This window comes from Bos indicus, chromosome 26, assembly GCF_029378745.1.
Source record: "Bos indicus isolate NIAB-ARS_2022 breed Sahiwal x Tharparkar chromosome 26, NIAB-ARS_B.indTharparkar_mat_pri_1.0, whole genome shotgun sequence".
Classification (NCBI taxonomy): domain Eukaryota; kingdom Metazoa; phylum Chordata; class Mammalia; order Artiodactyla; family Bovidae; genus Bos; species Bos indicus.
The window spans coordinates 36,566,909-36,589,619 of NC_091785.1; the positions used below are offsets into that span (position 1 = coordinate 36,566,909).

The 22,711-nt window shown below is 47.8% G+C and overlaps 1 protein-coding gene across 2 annotated transcripts in view; it reads right to left on the reverse strand.

Moving 5' to 3' along the window:
- The window catches only part of HSPA12A (heat shock protein family A (Hsp70) member 12A), a 174,956-nt gene that overhangs the window by 29,316 nt on the left and 122,929 nt on the right, over positions 1–22,711 (reverse strand). For both annotated transcript variants that reach the window (XM_070780909.1, XM_019952881.2), the window contains 3 exons: positions 5,185–5,270; positions 3,546–3,673; positions 105–291 (listed from right to left, as the gene is read on the reverse strand). In XM_070780909.1, the coding sequence (XP_070637010.1) occupies positions 105–291; positions 3,546–3,673; positions 5,185–5,270 (401 nt within the window). The remainder of the gene's footprint in view (positions 1–104; positions 292–3,545; positions 3,674–5,184; positions 5,271–22,711) is intronic.

The following is a 22,711-nucleotide window of genomic DNA, read 5'->3' on the forward strand; positions in this document are numbered from 1 at the left end:
ACATTCATTTCTGCTCGGGAGAAACCTGAGGGCCCCCAGGGGTCGGGGAGGGCTGGAGGAACCTCGGCTCTCGGGCACTTGGGGCCCGGGAGAGGCTGGCTCACCCCAGTTGTGTGCAGCTTCATCTTGAACTTCTCCAGGTACAGCCACTGCTTGGCCTCGTTGGGGTCCAGGTCATGGTAAAAGTCCCTGGCGGCATACCCGAAACTGTGGAACTTCCTCTCTGGTGTCAACAGGATGGTGGTCGGAGTCTTCTGGTTGGACACCCCAGGGTCGCCTCCTTCCCATCGCCTGCCGCCAAGGAAAGGCAGAGGTTATGGGCCTTCTTGCACGGATGTAAGCATCTACTGTGTGCAAGGCTGGTACAGATGTGGGTGCTCACAGTGGCTGCTACAGATGCCCTCATTTTAGCTGGTTGAGTGGTGCCCAGAGACACAATTTGAGTTAATAAGTAAAATGAAAGGGACAAGGGCCAGGTTCTTGCTCAGTAACAAAGTCTATTTTATCCTTTCACTCAAAGTTTACTGAGCAGCTACTTTGTGCCAGTTGCTGGTGACACAGAGATAAAACATTTATATTTCTGCCTTCAAATAACTCGCAACATAGTAGGTAACTGTGTCTGTGTGTGTTTGGTGTGCATTTTGGCTTTTTAATCTGCAAACACTCAATAGCAGATGGATCCTCTTTGAAACAGGCAGGGGAGAAACACACACATAAATACCTGCCTCATCAGATGGAGAGGAAGGGTCTGGGAAGACAGCCCAGAGAGGTCAAAGGAGGCAGAGAGATGGGGGCCTTGGAAAGAATGCAGGGTTCAGGGGAGACTTGAAGGACGGACAGACAGCCAGATGTTGAAAGAGGGACGGACTGCAGGCTGCTCAGAGAGGGGCAAGCACAGGGCAGGTATGGGGAATGCCAGGTGACTGTGTGGGTTGGAGAAAGCATGTAAATGAGGAGAGTGATTGTGCTCGGGTGGGGAAAACGAGACTGGAAAGGCAGTGAGGACCCTGAAGAGTGAGAGATTTAATCAGTGAGTAATAGGGAGCCACTAAAGGTTTTAGAGCAGGGGCAGACAGAATCAGAGCTGTTGTTGACCCAAAGCAAACTGGACTAAAGGAAGGGAGCCTGGAAGCCAGGAGGCTGAGAACAAAGCTCAGGTCTCAAGGTGAGGGAGCTCGTACAAGAATAGAGAGCCCCGGGAAGAGAGAGAGGGGATAATGGGGAGGAACCATCCAGAAGGAGAACCAAGCCAAATGGCCTCACTGGTGAGCAGGTGCCAGGGCACCCCACAGGTTTCAAGCTGGGGAGTCTGGAGGAGAGAGTGCCCCTCACAAATGCCAGCAGTCCCGGCCAAGAAGTAGGCAGGAGGAAACATGGAGAGCTTTATTTGAAAGTGCTGGAATTGAACTCCCAGGTGGGGCTTGAAGGTGCAAGCCAGGAAGAGATCCAGGCAAGAAACAGACCCAGGCACCCCCATCCTGGGTGACAGTCACAGTGGCAGGTGGATGAGAGTGCTGATCGGAACGGCTCTCATCAGAACAGCTCTGGTGGAGGGAAGTGACCATACCCTGCATGTCTGTGTGCTGAAGAGGAGCCAGAAGCCAGGAGGGGTGAGTACAGACTGTAGGATGCAATGGGATTAGATCCTGGAACTGATGGGAAGTGTGATGGAGCAAGCAGTGGGTAGGTGAGCCCCAGAAAAGCTTCCATCCTCCTCGCAGACAGAAAGAAGGAGAAAAGTAAAGAGAGTGGAGAAGACAGGTGACTGGATGCTTCTCCCTTCTTTGGGGCCACAGCAGCGAAGCCCTGGCTGCCAGAAAGACAGGATGCTGTCTCCTCTACCAGGTCCTGGCTCAGCAGGTGGCTCCAGTCCTGCCACACGACCCCTACAAGCAGCCTCTGGGGGAGACACAGTGCACTAGGGGAAGAGCATCTTTCTCCCCAGCCCGCTCTCCTGGCTGGGCTCACACCTGCCACCGCCATCACAGTCCAGACGGAGAGCCAGCCTTTCCCTAGACCTGCCATGCAGAGGGGGCCGGAGTCATCCCTGGCCAGTTTCCCAGTCAAGCCCCATCCACCCAGGGAGCCAAGTCCCCATGGTGACCCCACTGAGATGCAGAGATGATCACCATCCCAGGCCGACACTGGTGCCTGGACCAGGGATGCGTTCCACACACAACCTTTCAGAAATAGGTTTTCCAGGACTATGAACACTGACATTTCCAGTAGGTAATGGAATTCCAGCGTTTTGCCCTTCAAATGTTCAATTCTTCATTCCTATTTAAATATAAAAAATTAAACTTTCTCATTCATAATTCTGTCAGTCTGGATCAAGGTGATATTAATATGTTCTGACTGAAATAAAATTCAGGTAGAACCTTCCTCCAAAACCTCTACAATTACTAAGATAACACCCGTAGAGACCCTGAACTCTGTGAAGGCTTTGTAAGAATTCCTCCCCAGCAAGTTCAAAGTTATTTCTGCTCCTTTCTCTTTTGTCAATTTTCACTGTATGACTCTCCCTTTAGAGATAAATTTCTTAAAACAACGATACAGCCGATAAATGTTGATTCTAGTTTATGGGGGCTTCCCTGGTGGCTCAGATGGTAAAGAATCTGCCTGCAGTGCAGGTTTGATCCCTGGGTCGGGAAGAGCCCCTAGAGAAGGGAATGGCAACCCACTCCAGTATTCTTGTTTGATCCCTGGGTCAGGAAGATCCCCTGGAGAAGGGAATGGTAACCCACTCCAGTATTCTTGCCTGGAGAATCCCATGGACAGAGGAGCCCACGGTCCATGGGGTAGCAAAGAGTTGGACACGACTTAGTGACTAAACAACAATAAAGCACTTGATAGGAAATCTCACCACATTTGCACACACACTCTGAGAAGCAGGTACTGTGTTATCCCCATTTCACAGATAAGGAAACTGAGCTTTAGAAGGTTCATTGATTGCCTGAAAGTGAAGTGAAGTGTAGTCACTCAGTCGTGTCCCACTCTTTGCGACCCGATGGACTATAGCCTATCAGGCTCCTCTGTCCGTGGGATTTCCCAGGCAAGACTACTGGAGGGGGTTGCCATTTCCTTCTCCAGAGGATCTTCCCAACCCAGTGATCAAACCCTGGTCTCCCACATTGTAGGCAGACACTTTACTGTCTGAGCCACCAGGGAAGTCCTTTGCCTGAGGTCACACAGAGAGAGACCTGGATCTCCTCCATCACAAACATCCTGTAAGTCAGTGCCTCTTGCCGAGGAAGCATGCTGGAAGTTTCCAACATACTCTCTAGGCGCTTTCCCAAACCAACTAAGTCAGAATTAAACCAATGGCTTTACAGACCAGGAACCTGGAGCCCAGAGATCAGAAGCGGCTTGCCCAAAGTGGCATGGTGAGATTAGGCCAAGCAGGGCCAGAATCCAGGAAAAGACCTGCCTACTAAGTACCATTCATCTGCTCATTGGACAATTCCCTCTCCCCTCCCCCAGAGCCCGCCCCCAAGTCTCCACAGTGACAAGTGACTGGCGCTAGCCCCTGCCCCTCTGATGCGTACCTCATCACGTGGATGCATTCTGGCTCCTTGGTGAAGCTGTAGGCATAGCCACTGGACGTGGTCCCAAAGTCGATGGCCACCACCACGAGAAACGTCTGCTGCTCAGAGACGTTCGGGTCGGCATCATTCTGTAAGATACATCATTTTGTGAGATACACCAAGTAGGGTACAGGGTGTGGGTGGGGGCAGTCAAGGCCAGCTTTCTGGAAGGTTCCACCCTGCCCTGCTGTGCACCCACTGCAGACAGAAGGACATTCCACGTTTGGTTCAAGTCTGCCACGTGGTGAGCCCTGGGGAGAGGACAGGCCTGCCTCCTGTCCACGCGCCCCTCCGACCAACTCAGGGAGAAATGGAAGGTCCTCCTGAGTGGAGGGCCAGGCCAGGTCACTGGGGAGGTCACCTGCCTACACGTGTGCACCACATCCTTTATCAACCATGCGTGAACATGGCAAATTACAGAAACGCTTCCATTTGAACCAGAAGCCCAGTGGTTCCCCGAGTGACGCTGTCTTCCCCCCACTGGCCTCCCCCAGGCCCTACACAGACCTCCAGACCCCGCTCAGCTGTGCCCTGTGTACCCTCCAGGTGACCCCTCCATCTGCCTGGGTGTGTAGGGCAGGGGTGTAGGGCTCAGCATACCAGGAACCTTGCCCAGTCCTGCCACAGTCAGCCATGTGACCCTTGGGGCCCCGAGCCTTTCCTCATCTGTCAAGTGAGTAGGTCAAGTCATTCCAGATTTCCACAAAAAATTTTAAAGCAGTGTAGACTTCCTTTTTAACACCCACAGAACTTCAAATTATACCAATCAACTTGGGATCGAAGAGTATTGATTGGTTAGAGCAGGGGGTGAGAGCCCCACCTACCTGGCCTTTTGTCACACTGCGCCCCATCCCCTTATGTGACTCTGAAGCTTTTCCAGGGAACCCTCAGGGTACAAAGTTTGAAAACCACAGGACCCGGCTCTTCGGTGCCCAAGCCTCTCAGTTTCCCCAAGCCTGAGGGAGTTCCAGAACACAGGCCTTTCCATGGAAGCCAGGACAGTGCCAGGAAAACCAGGACAAGCTGGCATCCCTCCTTAGTGACGGCTCTGAAGTTCTCAGCAGTGTCTTCTTTGCAGGTCTGAGCAGCTCGTATAAAACCGCCCTTCCCTCCAGGTACTTCTCTCTGGTTGGCTATGTGTAAGTGCCTTGAACAGGTGCCCCACAATATCCATCTGGGGCAGCGTGGGAACCAATGCGCAGTGTCCAGCGCCCCCCTCCCGCCACCCCCGCCCCACTCCCGCCACCCAGGTCTACTCTCCCGGGCAAGCTGATACAGAAGCAGCTACAGCCACAGCTTTTGGTCACAGCACTTAACTGCACTAGAAAAACCACTGCTTTTCACTGATTCTCCCACCGGCCAGATGTGGCCACGTCCTCTCAAGAGGGTGCCCCGCAGTCTCTGAGCCCTGAGTCTTTAAAGAGCTGCTTCCCACTGCCCGCTCATGTTATTCACACCCAGGCCAATGGCTGCAGAAGCACCAGCCACACCACGGAAAGCCTTTTCTGACCCAGAGTAGGGAAAGCTGACTCAGAAAACAAAGGTAATCAGCACATATACTGCCCCCTCCCTACCCCCGACACACATACACACTTCTTACCACAATGTGGGAAGGGGACAGAGGTGTTATTCCTGTGTCTCCCAGGCTCCGGGCCGGAGATGAATATGCAGACGTGGGGACTGTTTCTGAAAGGAAAGACAAGTGCATCCTGAGAGGTGGTGCAGGCTGAGCTGGAGAGCTGAAATGAGGACTGCGTGGCTTTGCTCCTGCGGGAAGTGTTCTCGTCCTTGGAAAGCCAGCTAACGTGGGGCCAGGCTGAACTCCACTCAGAGCGGTAGGGTATCTGATCTGGTTGCCCCATATTTGGTATTTAAAACTTGAACAAATGAGACGCTCCTCTTCTCCCCATGACCACCAAGCCTCTCACTAAGTGCAGTCAATCTCTCAGCACTTAGCACAGAGGCTGTCCAGTCCCTAAACCTACCTTCTTTAGAGCCCATTCTTAACCCAGGCACCAGTATATGGACCAGAGAAGACTGTAGCCCCCTGAGATGATGTGCAAATTTTGTGTTCATTTTCTTAGAAGGTCATCCACAGCCTTCAGGTTTCCAAAGGGTTTTGGGACCCCACCCAAGATTAACAACCCTAATCACCAGAATAGAGGACAGGGGTTCAACTTCCAGAAAGAACTTCTTTGCTTAGTAGAGGCATCACCTCCTCCCTCCTTCCTTCATGAGGCCCTGCCAGAACACAGGGAACTCATCTCGCTTCAGCGATGCTGAAGGATTTGGACATTCAGTAAGAAAAACCACAGCAGAAAGACATATAGATTAGCTTTCCTGGGCCCACAGTCAGGGTCCCACAACAGACAGAGGTCAAAAGAGAGAAAAGCCAGGAGCGAGGCAGCCTGAACATCATTTGGTTGATTCCCCTGCTGCTCTTACAATTACTCAGGCAACTTCTGAAACCCTGCCAGAGCCCCGTGGCTCTCCCCCAGGGATGAGTTCCCAAGGAGGAGTCACCCCTGGCCCTGGTCAGTGCTGGAAGCTCCATCCCCTCTCCCTGCACACTGCCCAGGACTGGGAGCCTGCAGGGCAAGAAAACAAGGATGGTGGGCTCCCCTGTAGAGGTGATGGCCAGGCTCTTGGCATCGACAAGTCCCAGGTACCATCCAAAGAGTTCTGCAAATACTGCTCCATTCAGTATATAGACTAATTACCTGCTGGGAAAAAATGAGTAATTTGTTACAACAATATGTGGTCAAGGAAACCCAGAGTCTATGAGGTATCTGAGAAAGACCTGTCAACTTCTGCGGAGGCACCAGGAGTGGCACCATCTGCATCTGCTGCCAAATCACTTTGGTTAATCCCACGCGCTTACTGATTTCTTTTCCTGCTTGGTGAGAACTCAAACAGCATCATTACAGTGGGTGCCAAACAAGTTGAGGGAATAAAAGGAATCATGAAAGAGGGAATGCAAAGCCTCGAATCTGCACAGCCACCTCCCCACTCTGCAGGCATCTGTTCCCTCTCCTCCGATGAGGCTCAGTTCCAACCTTTGGGAGAAAGGCGCAGAAGCAAGTTAAGTACAGAGACCAAAAATCAATCTGTGGGGGAAAGGACTTACACAGACATTTCTTCAGAGAAGATATGCTAATGGTCGATAAGCACGTGAAAGATGCTTAACTCATTAGTCATTACAGAAATGCACTCATTAGTCAATAGGGAAATCTAAACCATAATGAGATGCTGCTTCACACTCACTAGGATGGCTATATATTTTTTAAAAATAAATAGCAAATGCTGGCAAGGATGTGGAAATATTGAAACCCCTGTATATATCTTGTGGGAATGCAAAATGGTACAGCTGCTGTGATAAACAGTTTGGTAGTTTCTTAAAATGTGAGATATAGTCTTACCATAGACCCAATTCCTTTCCTAGGAATTCCACTCCTGAGTATCTACCCAAAAGAACTGAAAACAAGGATGCTTGTATGTACACGTTCACTGCAGCATTATTTACAAAAACCAAAAAGTGAAAACCACCCAAGTATACATCAACAGATAAATGGATAACAAAAATACGGTACATCCATTCAATGGATTATTATTCGGCTGTAAAAAGGAATGCAGTTCTTATAGATGATACACCATGGATGAACTAGAAAAAATTATGCTAAATGAAATAAGCTGGACACAAAAGGACAAATAGCACCTCGTATTCAGAACAGGTAAATGAAATATAGATAGCCAATACAAAAACAGAATAGGCAAATTCATAGAGACAGTAGATTAGAGGTAGTCAGGGGCTGAGGGAGCAAAGATGGATGGGGAATACAAAATTTCGATTTTGGATGATGAAAAAGTTTTAGAAAGAGTAGTAATGGTTACACAACATTGTAAATGTATTGATGCCACTGATTTGCACACCTTCAAATGGTTAAAATGGAAAATTTTATGTTATATATACTTTACCACAATAAAAAAATTATTTTAAAAAAATCAACTTGCTCATCTGAGAGAGGAAGCAGTTTCAGGTTCTACTAGCATCCTGGCTCAATGCTCTTGAAAAGAAAATGGAGACATAATCCTGGCTCCTGGACCAGCCCACAAACTTCAGCTTCCTTGCTCATCACCCAGCACAGGGTACCTCCTTCCATAAAAGCAGGGGAAGTTCAACATCTCTACTAGTGAAAAGTCTACCCTGCCCCCACCACCCCTGGGGCAGGTGGCATCAGAGAGATGCCATCCTGTACCGGGAGCCACCCTCTCTCCACCTGCTACCTGGAAGGCCTGGGGCCATGTGTCCACATTTGCACAGAAGGTCTTGGAAGAAACCAAATGTCTAATTGCCCAGAAAATCTGGTGTTGGCAATTAGCAAACAAGCTATTATCAGCAGACAAACTATCCACCCCGCTGACTGCTTGGTTCTAATTATCCCATCACTCAGCCCTTCTCAGAGCATGGCCCACTGACTTGTAAAAGAACATGTGTTGGGCCGCACCCAGAACACATGCCTTGGGCCCCAGGAGGACTCCGGGATATGTGAGGACAAGAATCAAGGATTTTTTTGGTTCTCCCTGTACCTCCTTCTATCTCCCTCCCACCCTGCCTCTGGTTCAGTGGAAATAAATCATTTGACATGATTGCTCAGCCAGGCCTAGAGGCAATTGAACGTCACGGCTGTTCTCCATTAGAAATTAAAATGCAGCTACATTGTGTGATGATTTAAAACTGATTTGCGTGGAAAGTATGGAGGAGTAAGATCTTTATAGACATTTGCATATGAAGCACGCCCATATCTGTAGCTCTAGAGATCCCAAATCAACGATAATTCACCAGTTTATGTGCATCGATCTGCCACAGGAATATACAGAGTCTGCAGTGATGACTTTGTTCTCAAGTTAATATTTCTTTATTTAACTATTTAATATGTCAAAGGGGTGCTCGAAAATTCTTAGGGAAAAGAATATGGAAATGACTACTTTAGCCCCTGAGGGATGTGTTAATTTTTCTGGTGTGCTAATAATCCCAACCAATCTTTTTTTTTTTAATGTATTTCTTTTTAATTTGAGGATAATAGCTTTACAATGTTTGTGGATTTCTGCCATATATCAACATGAATCAGCCATAGGTATGTCTCCTCCCTCTTGAACCTCCCTCCCACCTCCCATCGCATCACACCTCGTTAGGTTGTCACAGAGCACTGGGTTTGAGCTCCCTGCGGCACATAGCAAATTTCCACTGGCTACCTATGCTTCAATGCCAACCAATCTTGAGAGCTTTCATTTAATAGGTGATTTAAAAGAAACACAACAGGGTCAATGGAATATTATCTGTTGTTCTACGGATAATTGGCAGATCGAAGCTAATAGTACCCACTCCAGTACTCTTGCCTGGAGAATCCCATGGATGGAGGAGCCTGGTGGGCTACAGTCCATGGGGTCGCTAAGAGTTGGACACGACTGAGCCACTTCACTCTAACTTTTCACTTTCATGCACTGGAGAAGGAAATGGCAACCCACTCCAGTGTTCTTGCCTTGAGAATCCCAGGGACGGGGGAGCCTGGTGGGCTGCTGTCTCTGGGGTCGCACAGAGTCGGACACAACTGAAACGACGCAGCAGCAGCAGCAGCAGGAGAGAGTTAATAACATGGAATATCTAATGTACAAGGTCCGTGCTGTGTGTTCTGGCTACCACTTAAACCTGGCCATTATCTACAGTAAGAAACACCAACTGTCATTAATTGTGACCCTGTTTATGCTTCTCTGTAAAGCCTATATAATAACATCTGCCCTGAGACGATCCCCACCTACATGATATTCCAGTTCAGTATACACGGAGTAACTCTGGCATTTCAAGAGCAGAAGAGAAAGGCAATGCTGAAAGCCTGAAAAGAATAGAGAGTTTTAGAGCGCAGGCTTGGAAGAGAGAAAGGAAACTGATGAAAAGAAAACTGATGCCCATCTGCAAAGGTAGGGATAGGGGCTGGTAAAACAGATTAAAGAAAAAATGCTTTACCAGAAGTGTGGTCCAGGGCAGAGCCGAGGCATCTGGGAGTTCTAAGAAATACCTACTCCGCTGTTTAAACTAGATTAAACAGATCCTCAAAGCATCTTCCATTTTAAGCACTAAGTACCCTGAAATGCAGTAACATAGAGGGATTTGATGATTTCACATCATGGAATCAGAAAAACACAGAATATTTCAAGAATGTGAAGTATCAGCCACAGAATTAAGTGGAGGAGGAAGAGACCGGAAGCTTTCTACCACCAGAAAATAATCCTCAGGTCTTTTTGACATTAGTCATAGATGATTCACCATTACTTAGGTCATTTACCTACTGTGCATCTTTTTTCATTTAGTGACCATAAAAATAAATCTGAGTTTTCCTCTAGAGCTTGTTATGCAGAGTGAAGCAAGTCACAAAGAGAAAAACAAGTGTCATGTATTAATGCGTATATATGGAATCTAGACAGATGGTACTGATAAGCCTATTCGCAGGGCAGAAATAGAGACTCAGATATAGACAGTGGACTTATGGACAGAGCAGGGGCAGGACAGGGTGGGACGAACTGAGAGAGTAACACTGAAATTCTGATATATACATTACCATATATAAAATAGGTAGCTCATGGGAAGCTGCGTATAACACAGGGAGCTCAACCCGCTGCTCTGTGACAATCTGGAGGGTGTGAATGGGGTGGGAAGGAGGGTCAAGAAGGAGGGGACATATGCATACCTATGGCTGATTCATGTTGATGTATCTCAGGAACCAACACAATATTGTAAAACAATGATCCTTCAATTAAAAATAATTTTTTTTAAAAAGAAAAATAATAAAAGAGTACTTATAACATTTTAAATAAACAAACACAGGTATTCCTAAGTTCACTCTTAACTTGTGACTCAGCCCCCAAAACATTCTTCAACCAAGTCATTTAAAAATTAATTTTTGCAGCAAAGAGGAATATATAAATAAATGAAAATATTTATGCAGCCAAGTAGAGGATATCAATAAGTAAAAATTGGACTCAACCAACAAGTCTCCTGCCATAGGATTTTTTAGACCCCAAAGCAGGTAATAGAGGAAGAACTAGTTGAACTTGTGAGGTTAATACTCATCACTTGCCTTAACGGTGTAATAATTAAAATACAGGCTTCATCAGAGTTCCTGCTATAAAACGCGAGACATGTAAAAGCCAGACACCTTTTTATTTGCTCCTGGCTCTAATGGCTTTAATCAAAGCAGACGCTCCTAAAATAAAAAATAGTCGACAAAAGAACCTCAGGGACAGCCATAATTCATGAATGTGCTTGTTGTTCTCTGCTGGAGACATTAGTCAGCAAATGGCCGTGAGCAGAATCGTGGACTTTCTGAGATACATTAAATCGATCCTGCTCCATAAATACATTTTAAAGGATGAAGACAGAACCATTGGGCTGATGTTATTTTACAAGGCTCCAGGCTCATGCAAAACGACAGGTGGTCTCAAACAATGGTGACTCCCCAGATTTTTCAAACAGGCCTCCTTGCTAGCTTTCAGATTTATGCTCTATCACAAAAATGCTGAATTTCCAAAGGATTTTTAAGATTTAGTCCTTATGATTTCTAAAAACACTATATGCTCATTTCTTTTCTCCTGATAACAGTGAGACAACAGGTATTTGCTGACAATTGCCTAAAATCAGGCTCTTTGAAAAAAAGCTGTCCCTTTCTCTTTCCTTATATTCCCTCCTTGTAGTATCATCTTTGACAATTGATCAGTTCAAGGTCATGTGTAGGTTACTGGCAAATACCTTTTAAGAAAGAAAATAAAAATTTTTTATTACCCTGTAACAGACTGCATGGCTAGCTGAACTAATGCATTATTACCGTAAACTCAACTTCCATTTCAGTAAATAATTTATGGGTTTTTTTTTTTTTAATCACCATGGTTGATGTTCAGAGTAAATGGAAATTTTATTGGTGTGAACCAGGAGACCCTCCGAGCTTCAAAGAACACTGAGTGTAAAATAGCTTCTCTCTAAATGCTGAATAATAATTATAGAAATAAGCATTTATAGTGGCAGAAAAAACAGCATCAGGCAGTGGGGGCCTGCATCAACCCATCCTGACACTGAGCAGCATTTTCCAGTTACCCTCCCCTTCACTAAATGGTTGAGGAGATGAGATGCCCCAGTGACAGAGACCTGCGCAGTGAGGTTTCCCCAGAGGCAGTGAGATCCCCAAGTTCCTGCAACCTCAGACCATGAGTGGGGCACAGTTCATAATTTCTCTCTTAACCACAAGTTCACAGGCATATGTGTGTCCAGCCAGCTGCTGTGGGGAGGTGAGGAAATGCCTTATAAACCAACAAGCTTTCCTATTAATTTTCACGAATTATACGCAGCAACCTCACAGCCCCTGCCCACCGGGACCAAGCATTTGGAGAGGCTCCACCAGATCACCCCATACACAGTATTAAGATACTTTTGTCCACTTGGCTTCTCTTTCACAGACTCTGGGCTCATCTGGGCAAAGCCATGCCTTCTTTATCTCTGATTCCTCAGCTCATGACTTGTTACAGGCACTCAGTATATGTTGGATGGATAAATGGTTGGATAGATGGACATGTGGAAGAATGGATGGATGGATGGATGGGTGGGTGGGTGGTTAGGGGGTATATGAGTGGTTAGGTGGGTGGGTGGGTGCGTAGATGGCTGAGTGGGTGGATGGATAGATGGATGACTGGGTGGGTAGATAGATGGATGGATAGATGGGTGGTTGTGTGGGTAGATGGATGGAGGGATGGATGGGTGGATAGATGGGTGGGTAGACAGATGGGTGGATGGATGGGTGGGTGGATATTTCTGTGTGCCCAAAAGTGGACTCAGTGACTATCTATAGACTTAGAGGGCCACTGACGTCTTTCCAATTGAGGCATCAAACATCCCCTCCCCTGGGTCAGGATATTAGTAATTAACATGCCTAGTTACCCCCAACAATGTAGGCATACATGTGTGCATGTGTGACGAAATCCATCTCTCCTCATATGTCCCCTCTGGTCAATGCAACCACCATAGCTCCCAGAAGGGAAATCTATATTGCTCCTTCCCTTCTCACTGCACTCCCAAGCCCTGTCATTCCTACTTCTTAGCATTTCTCACAGTCAGCCTTCCTCTGCAACCTCACCGTCACAATGTTGGTCCAGACCCTGCTGACCCTTATCAGGGTTCCGGCACCACCTCTCTCAGTCTCCCCACTCTGAGTCTCTCCATCCAAGTCAGGATTCCCTGCAGTCAGAGGCACCTGGTCAGAGCTGAGGTCTGCTCATATTACTTGACCAGGCTAGGGCCTTCTGTTCCCATCCCCCACAGGATAAATCTAGCATATAGCTCGCACCTGGGCCTTTAAAAGTCCACCCCACCACCCTCTGCAGCCTCATCTCCTTCCATCGCCCTCAGCCCTGACCCCATCTAGTCCTTTCACAGACTCTGAAACACGTGTGCTCTATCCAGCCTCCCGACCTTTGCACATACCGTTCCCCTGCCTGGAGTGCACCCCACTTCCACCCCATCCTCCTGGGAACTCCCCCTCCGAAAGTCAGTCCCCTCTGTTTGTGGGAGAAGAGATTTCTCTGTTCTCTCTGAACAGAGGAGAGACGAGCTTGCTTGTCTGGGGACTGACCAGCTAAACCCAGACTCGTGGACACACTAAGAACAACAGCTAGTTTTCATCAGGAAATAAGTTACAAGGAAAATACACAAGAAGGAAGGAGGGGAAACTATAGATCAAAGGGTCTCAAATTCTGAGGTGCATCAGAGTCACCTGGACCACTTATTAAAACATATGTGCAGACCCCTCTCCCCTCAAAGTTTCTACTCCAGTGGGTCTGGGGATGCTGAGTAAAGGCATTTCTATTGAGTCAGCAGGCCATCTGGATCAGCCCCAGAAATAGACTGCCATAGCTTAAAAGAAAGACAAAGCAACTCCAGTCACTGCAATGCTTGGGGCTTTATTGGACCATGATTCAGAGGAACAACAACATTTAAAAGACAACTGGAAATGTAAAGACTGACCAGACACTGATAACACGAAGAAATTACTGCTAATGGTGGAATTATGTAGTTTTTAAGAGTAGTTATCCACTAGCGAACCATTCTGAAATATTTACAGATGAAACAACATGATATCTGGGATGCTCATCAAAATAATACGGGAGGGGAGGGACAGAGATTAAACGATATTGGCCACAAACTGATCATGATCGAACCTGGTGACAGATTCATGGGGGACTGAATACATTATTTGCCCTCCTTTTGTGTGCTTTAAACTTTGATAAAAGAGTAGGTGTTTTCATATACCAGCTTTATGTCCATCTGCCTCCTGCTGAGAGGGTGCGATTGATGTTTTTCTTATGCTGTGTTATCAGTGACAGCACCTGGCCCATATACAGTAGGCGCTCCAGACATTTGTCAAGTGAATGAACAAGCAAGTAAGAATATATGTTCACTTAAACCTAAATATGTGGACTTTAAAGGCCTAGGAAGGTTTCTGACCCGGGTCACCAGTGGGTGAGGGGTACAGGTCCAGGTGGTTTCTCAGGAGCTGGGCCTGTGGGGACAGCCCTTGAAGGAGTCAATTTCAGCAGGTGCCACCAGACCCCCTTGCAGGCAGCAAAGCAGACGTCCGACCACTGGCTGAGTGGCTCCCACTCTGAGGCGAGCTCCTGCCCAGCTTCAGATACAAGGCCCTCCGAGGCTGAAACAAGTGCTGCAAACTCAGGGTCTCGGAGGAGGCAGGGGCTGCCCCCCGCACACTTCTGGGTCCCTCCATGCTCTGAGAAATCAAGAGCTGCCCCTGTAGACAGGCAGGGTTTCTCCAAGCCCAGGACACACCCTCTGAGCTGTGTTCAGACTCGTTGGGCTCCCAGGCCTCTGTGAAGGCCTTGGCATCTCCTCCCTCCGACTGAGAGATGGCCAGCAGCAATGCCAATGTCAGATGTCACCCTGTGACCCTTTGTGCTAAAAGAACAAATGCCAGAAAGGGAGGGGGTGTCCCGCGGGGATGGGCTGCAGGCAGAGTGTCCTCCATGTTCAGGCAGAGCAGTCAGCTTGGGCCACAGGCTCGAGGGCTGTGTCTCCCCAGAATCAGGGCAGCTTGAGAACAGGAGCGACACTGAAGCTGGCTCCTTGGCCGCCGTTCTCAGAGGAAAGTAAGGAAGCAAAATGGCTCCTGGTGAGGATGCAGAACACGGCGCAGCAGGTGGAGAGCCTGGACGCCGGCTTGTGAGCCTGGAGAAGCTACCTCACCTCTCAGGCACATCTTCTCTCCGTGAAGTGGGAATTCAGGTTCCCAGGGCCTCTGTCCCTACTATTTCAATGAACAAAGGAGGTAAGCCCTTGGAAATAGATAACGACCGACACTCATCATTAGCTGAATTCCTTCATGGAGTCAGATATTTATGTCTGTTTTTTTTTTTTTTTTTTTTAATTTAGGCTATTTTGCAAGTTTATTAAACTCAAATTATTAATTTGAAATTATTAGAATACAAACTCAGAAATCTATTAGGAAAGCTGTCATGGTCGGTGCTCACTGAATGCTAGCTTCATGCCATGCTAAGAGCAGTTTTTAAAGGTGGCTTAGATGGTAAAGAACCTACCTGCAATGCAGGAGACCCCGGGTTTGATCCTTGGGTCAGGAAGATTCCCTTAAGAAGGGAATGGCTACCCACTCCAGTATTCTTGCCTGGAGAACTGCATGGACAGAGAGCCTTGAGGGCTACAGTCCATGGGGTTGCAAAGAGCCGGACACGACTGAGTGACTAGCACTTTCACTATATGGGCTTCTCTGTAGCTCAGCTGGTAAAGAATCTGCCTGCAATGCAGGAGACCCTGGTTCAATTCCTGGGTAGGGAAGATCCTCTGGAGAAGGGATAGACTACCCACTCCAGTATTCTTAGGCTTCCCTGGTGGCTCAGCTGGTAAAGAATCTCCCTGCAGTGCAGGAGACCTGGCTTTGATCCCTGGTTTGGGAATATCCCCTGGAGAAGGGAACAGCTATCCACTCCAGTATTCTGGCCTGGAGAATTCCATGGGCTATATAGTCCATGGGGTCACAAAGAGTTGGACATGACTGAGTGACTTTCACTTAAGAGTTTTACAAGTGTTTCTGGAGGAAGCCTAGGGTTTCCAAGTGGTAAAACAAAAAACAAAAAACAAAACCTGCCTGCCAATGCAGGAGACATAAAAAATGCGGGTTCAATCTCTGGGTGGGGCAGATCCCCTGGAGGAGGGCATAGCAACCCACTCTAGTATTCTTGCCTGGAGAATCCCATGGACAGAGGAGCCTGGTTAGCTACAGTCAGTGGGGTCCACAGAGTTGGACACTACTGAAGCAACTTAGCACACACGCATGGAGGAAGCCTGCTGTTTAGGGGGCTAGAGGTACTGTCATCACTCCCACTCAATGGATGAGAAACTAAGTATGGTCTAAAAGGTTAAGAAAGAAGCCCGCACTGTTTGGATGCAGCCCAGATGAATTCAGAGCTCACCACCTCTGGTCTGCACCCCTGCACCGTACCCAGTACCAGGCCCCACACAGGTACTGTTTCTCTTGAAAGCTGAAATTACGAGAGAGGTGTTACCGTAAATCCCGATTTCGGAAGCAGGGGAAGTCAGGGGGTCACAATCACAGGGCACCTCCAAGCCCCAGCAGCTGTCTCTGCCTCCAGGCTCAGAAGACTGTGTGGTTTGCCCTTCCTTGGGCTCCATAGCCTCAAGGGGCTCTCCACTTCAAAAATCATAATTCTTCAAATGCAAATACCAGGGTGGGAGGAGCTATGATAACACAGAGGTTCAGAGTCAGGAAAGCCTGGCCTCAAGTCCTAGTACGGCTGCTTCCCAGAGACATGCCCTAAAATGAGCTACTGAGCCTCTTCAAACTTCAGTTTTCTCACCTGGAAAATGGAGAGGGGAGGGATCGTGATGATGGTGATACATATTGAGGATCACTGCCAAATAAAGCATGAATAAATGAAATAATGTCTACAAAGCCTGGTGCATGGCATGTGCCTAAGTGATAAAAGTGAAAGTCGCTCAGTCGTGTCCGACTCTTTGCGACCCAATGGACTATACCGTCCATGAAATTCTCCAGGTCAGAATACTGGAGTGGGTAGCCTTTCCCTTCTCCAGGGGATCTTCCCAACCCAGAGATTAAACTCAGGTCTCCCGCATTGCTCTCCCGCATTGCAGGTGGATTCTTTACCAGCTGAGCCACCAGAGAAGCCCAAGAATACTGGAGTGGGTAGCCTATCCCTTCTCCAGCAGACCCAGGAATTGAACCGGGGTGTCCTGCATTGCAAGTGGATTCTTTACCAACTGAGCTATCAGGGAAGCTCTACCTAGATGGTATTTATTATCCTTTCCACCATCATCATCAAATAGGTCCAACAGCTGTTAAGAAAAAACAGCCATGTTCTTATACCAGGGGACAGGCAGAGCCTTCACTTATGCACATGGGCAGCAAATGCATTTCCTTTACATCAGGCTTCTCTGGGCTCGTTAATCAAGGATAAAATGTCTCACCAGACAGGAACTTGGCAAACAGAACCTTTAGGAAAGCTCTTAATGATGGGAAACATGAGGGCTTTGCTGCCATGGGTTAGTGAGACTGTCTGGCCCTGACTTCCCGCTCAGGCCATCTGCTCATCTCAGGGGCATTTTCAGAATAACCAAGGAGAACTTGGGGAGCCACGTGGTCCTTTTCATCGGGCAATTAAACTCAGGCCTTCTTGGCCTCTGTTGGGTTGGCCAAAAACTTCATTCGGACTTTTTGTGACATCTCACGGAGAAACCCAAACAAACTTTTTAACCAACCTAATACATCCACTGGATCATGGAAAAAGCAAGAGAGTTCCAGAAAAACATCTATTTCTGCTTTATTGACTATGCCAAAGCCTTTGACTGTGTGGATCACAATAAACTGTGGAAAATACTGAAAGAGATGGGAATACCAGACCACCTGACCTGCCTCTTGAGAAATCTGTATGCAGGTCAGGAAGCAACAGTTAGAACTGGACATGGAACAACAGACTGGTTCCAAATAGGAAAAGGAGTACGTCAAGGCTGTATATTGTCACCCTGCTTATTTAACTTCTATGCAGAGTACATCATGAGAAACGCTGGACTGGAAGAAGCACAAGCTGGAATCAAGATTGCCGGGAGAAATATCAATAACCTCAGATATGCAGATGACACCACCCTTATGGCAGAAAGTGACGAGGAACTAAAAAGCCTCTTGATGAAAGTGAAAGAGGAGAGTGAAAAAGTTGGCTTAAGGCTCAACATTCAGAAAACGAAGATCATGGCATCCGGTCCCACCACTTCATGGGAAATAGATGGGGAAACAGTGGAAACAGTGTCAGATTTTATTTTTCTGGGCTCCAAAATCACTGCAGAGGGTGACTGCAGCCATGAAATTAAAAGACGCTTACTTCTTGGAAGGAAAGTTATGACCAACCTAGATAGCATATTCAAAAGCAGAGACATTACTTTGCCAACAAAGGTCCATCTAGTCAAGGCTATAGTTTTTCCAGTGGTCATGTATGGATGTGAGAGTTGGACTGTGAAGAAGGCTGAGCGCCAAAGAATTGATGCTTTTGAACTGTGGTGTTGGAGAAGACTCTTGAGAGTCCCTTGGACTGCAAGGAGATCCAACCAGTCCATTCTGAAGGAGATCAGCCCTGGGATTTCTTTGGAAGGAATGATGCTAAAGCTGAAACTCCAGTACTTTGGCCACCTCATGTGAAGAGTTGACACACTGGAAAAGACTCTAATGCTGGGAGAGATTGGGGGCAGGAGGAGAAGGGGACAACAGAGGATGAGATGGCTGGATGGCATCACTGACTTGATGGACGTGAGTCTGAGTGAACTCCGGGAGTTGGTGATGGACAGGGAGGCCTGGCGTGCTGCGATTCATGGGGTCGCAAAGAGTTGCACACAACTGAGCGACTGAACTGAACTGACCTGAATACAACGAAGCACATTTTTGAATTGACCAGGTTAAAAAATAAATCACTCTCCCACCAAGGAAAAGATTCCATTTGCCTGGGCACCTGGAAGGCCAGGGTTTAGACTTCCCCAGTTTCTATTGTGAACAGCCTTGGGACAGCTCAACCCACAGAGGCCGTGACACAGCTGGCACTGACTCTACTGAGACTAAAGCCAGGGGCAATGGCACTCCAGCTTGTTGGTCTGCCCTGGACGGGCATAATTCACCTCCCAGACACTCACTGTCTGTCCCTGGGGAAGGGAGAAGAGGGAGAAGCAGAATAGGGGGTAAGGGTTGAAGAGACAGACAGCTGGTTCACTCCCTTTAGCTGAACCCTCTGATAAGAGAACTGTGCCACCTCCAGGGAGGGAGGATTGCCCTTAGCCCACTTGCTCCCCAAACCAGAACCCAAGTACTAACCTGCTGCACTCTGGATTCATGCACCTTACATACCCCTCTAAGGAGTGTATTGATAGAAGAAATGTCCCCAAACAGTGGCACATCCACCCCTGGGCAGAGGTGCCATTTTCTTACCACAAAGGGGCCCTCCCAAGCCATGCACTGAAGAGCTATATTGCCCAGAATGAACACCTTATTCTAATTTTTGCACTCAGAGCAGATCTTTTTCTAATTCACCTAAAAGCACTATGAAAGGCAGCCATGGCACTTTACTATAAAAAAAAGGGACGGAAATGCCTGGAAAGGTACTGAATTCTGCATCACTAGAGGAGTTCAAGTGGAAGCCAGGCCACCATTCCATAGAAGAGCAACAGAGGGTCAGAAAGAGAGAACGTGGGACTGGGGAGGAGTGGATACCAGGCTGTACGGATTAAGGCATTCAACCAAGATTCACTGCGCACAGGACTCACTACCCGCTGGGAGCTGCAGAAGCTCTGTGGCACTGCCATGAAGCTCAGGAGTGTTGGACCTGTGGGGACTAGTTCAAATCCCAGCTCAGTTACTTACTGATCTGTGTGTACAGCCGCATCCACTAAGGTGATTCAGTTGTGTCTGACTCTTTGCGACCCTAGGACTATAGCTCACCAGGCTCCTCTGTCCATGGGATTCTCCAGGCAAGAATACTGGAGTGGGTTGCCAGGGGATCTTCCCTATCTAAGGATCAAACCCATGTCTGCTGTGGCTCCTGCATTGCAGGCAGATTCTGTACCACCGAACCACCAGAGAAGCCTCTCCCTTCTTAACTAAACACCGATTTTATATGACTAGGGGGGAGGAGTGACTCTTTCCAAGATCCAGGGTAGATCCTGAGTAGTCTGAACCAACCATGGAAACCCCTTTTTCCTTCCAGTGATGGATGTGGGAATGGGTTTGTGACTCACCATTCTGGCTGATGGAGCATGAAGGGAAGTTTGCTTGAAGCATGAAGCTTGGAGCATGAAGGAGGCTCCTGGGAAAGAAATGCCCTGACCCTCAAGTGAGCCCAAGAGGCCAGCACTTGTGGCCGCCATCTTGCCACCAGCCCAAGATGCAGCCAGCATAGAAAGAACCTCCATTTATTCTTCAGGGGGCATCTATGAGCTGCTGAATACCTGCTTTGGAGCCCACTAGACCTCTGAATTTCCCATTCATGGTGACAACTGATTTCCTCCTCTAGAAACAAGATAAAGTCAGGTTTTCCACACTTTGCAGCTAAAAACTGATTCATAGTGTGCAAGCTTGAACAAATAACTAAAAACTTCCCTGTGGCTCAGTTTTCCTTCCGTATTAAACAGAGATAATAATAATTCTTCCTGGAATTAATAAGAATTCAATAAGAATAATGCAGGTCAAGGTCTTAACAAGTGTAATTATTATTCCTTATAGTGTCTCATTTTATCTTTACAAACAACCCAGCAAGGTAAGAAATAGGTAGTTATTAGTCCCATTTAACAGCAGAGGAAACCAAGGCAGAGAGAGGGTAAGCATATCCCCCAAATCTCATAGCTAGTAAGTACCTGTCTCCAATGCCCAAGCTCCTTCTTTCCACCATCTTCCAGTCCTGAGGCTCCATGACCCTAGGACTGGCCCAAACCTGTACCATTGGTAACTTGCAGCAAAGAGCAGTGAAAACTCAGAGCTCTGAGTGGAGAATGGGAATTTGGAGGGATTGCTAGTGGGTATGAGTTTTTTTGGGCTTCCCAGATGGTGCTAGTGGTAAAGAATCTGTGTGCCAATGCAGGAGACCTAAGAGATGAGGGTTCGATCAGGAGGATCCCCTGGAGAAGGAAATGGCAACCCATTCCACTATTCTTGCCTGGAGAATCCCATGGACAGAGGGGCTTGGCGCACATGACTGAAATAACTGAGCACGCACACATGAGTTTCTTTGGGGGTGAAGAAAATGCTCTGGAATTTGATAGCGGGGATGGTTACACAACCTTGTGAATATACTAAAACCACTGAATTGTTTTAAAGGCGGATTTTATAATATGTGAATTATATCCCAATTAAAAAAAAATCAGAGAGCTGCAGGAAACCACCTTGTAAGGACAACTGTCCCCTAGCCAGCCTGCCCTCAGGAGCACAGCCCTCCTTCCTGGGTGGCATCAGCTGCTTCAGCCATCCTGACTGCTGCTCTCTCCCTGGACGGAGGCCAACCTTTCTGACAAGGCAGGGTTCAGCAATTCTCCCAGGATGCCTGCTGACTACAGCCAGGCCGGGGGCAACAGCTGGCACTGGTCTGTCCCCAGACACCCCGCTCTTTAGCAACATAAGAATGTGGGCACAGAGCGGGGTCAGCGCCCCAGGTCACCGGCTGTGTCTTTACTTTTCCCCTAGATGCTCTGAAGCCGGCTGGCTAGACTCCCAGGGGACAGGCATTCTGACAGAGAACTGCGGACAGAGGGCTTGCCGACGCTTCCCCTCAGATAAGCAGTTTCAAGGGATAGAATAAACAGCAGGAGAAGCGCCCGATATCCTGCAGCCACACTAACCCTTGATAGGAGTCACAGCCTCGTCTTAGCAAGAGGGCCAAGTGCACCAGACTGAAAACAGTCTTCTGTTAATTATTCACAAGCGCCTATGGCCTGGGCCTGGGTCCTGGGCCGAGCGGTACTCAGGAGTCTGTCTAAGAAATTCCTGCTTCCAAAATATAAAGGAAAAGAGAAGAGAAAGACCACAAAAGGGCTCAAAAGAGCCCCTGCGGAGGTCCAGCATGGCCCATCCACTGCAGCCTGAAGCAGGGCTTTCAAGGAGGACAAATGCCCTCCGGCACAGGCACCCTGGCACCCACCCATCACAGACCACCCCTCACATGCTGGGTGAAGACTTCATGTCAGCTGGAGGGAGAGAAAGTCCTACCAGAGATTTTTAAAGACTAAGTGTAAACCCCCGAATTCTTATTTCATACAAAACCTTCACATGGATTGACATTCTCACAAAGATGGAATCAGTAAACTGGAACTTGGACTTTGCTAAATTAAGTTTACATGGCACAATTTCAAGAGTAACTATGCTTGAAAAGAGTTAAAATAGAATATCTAACTTCCAGAGCAGTCATGGGAGATTAAAAGGAAAAAGAAGAACGAAAAACTAGTGGACAATTCCCCTAGGACAGAATTTGCTCAGAAGTTTGTGTTAGTCACTCAGTTGTGTCCGACTCTTTGCGACTGCATGAACTGTCTCCCACCAGGCTCCTCCGTCCATGGGATTCTCTAGGCAAGAATACTGGAGTGGGTTGCTATTCCCTTCTCCGGGGGATCTTCCCAATCCAGGGATTGAACCCAGGTCTCCTGTACTGCAGGCAGACTCTTTACCATCTGAGTCACCAGGGAAGCCCCGAAAAATATAAAGACCAAAGAGTATATTCTTCTCCCAAAGAACATAAAGACCATCTCAGGGACTTTTCCCAAGAATGAGGCTTACTTACTTCCTCAGGCTACTCCACAGAGCAGCAGGAAACCCTAAGCCCCAGGACCCAGAGGGTCCCCCAGAGCACCCCAAGAGCCACATAACGCCAAGCAGCTATGATGACTTAGCAGAGCTTCCGCATGAAGACACCAGAGCCAGCTCCTGTCCCAGACCGAGCAGGTGCTGACCACGGAACTTTGATCCATTTTCTCCTCTGAACTTAAAGCAAGTCCAATTACAATG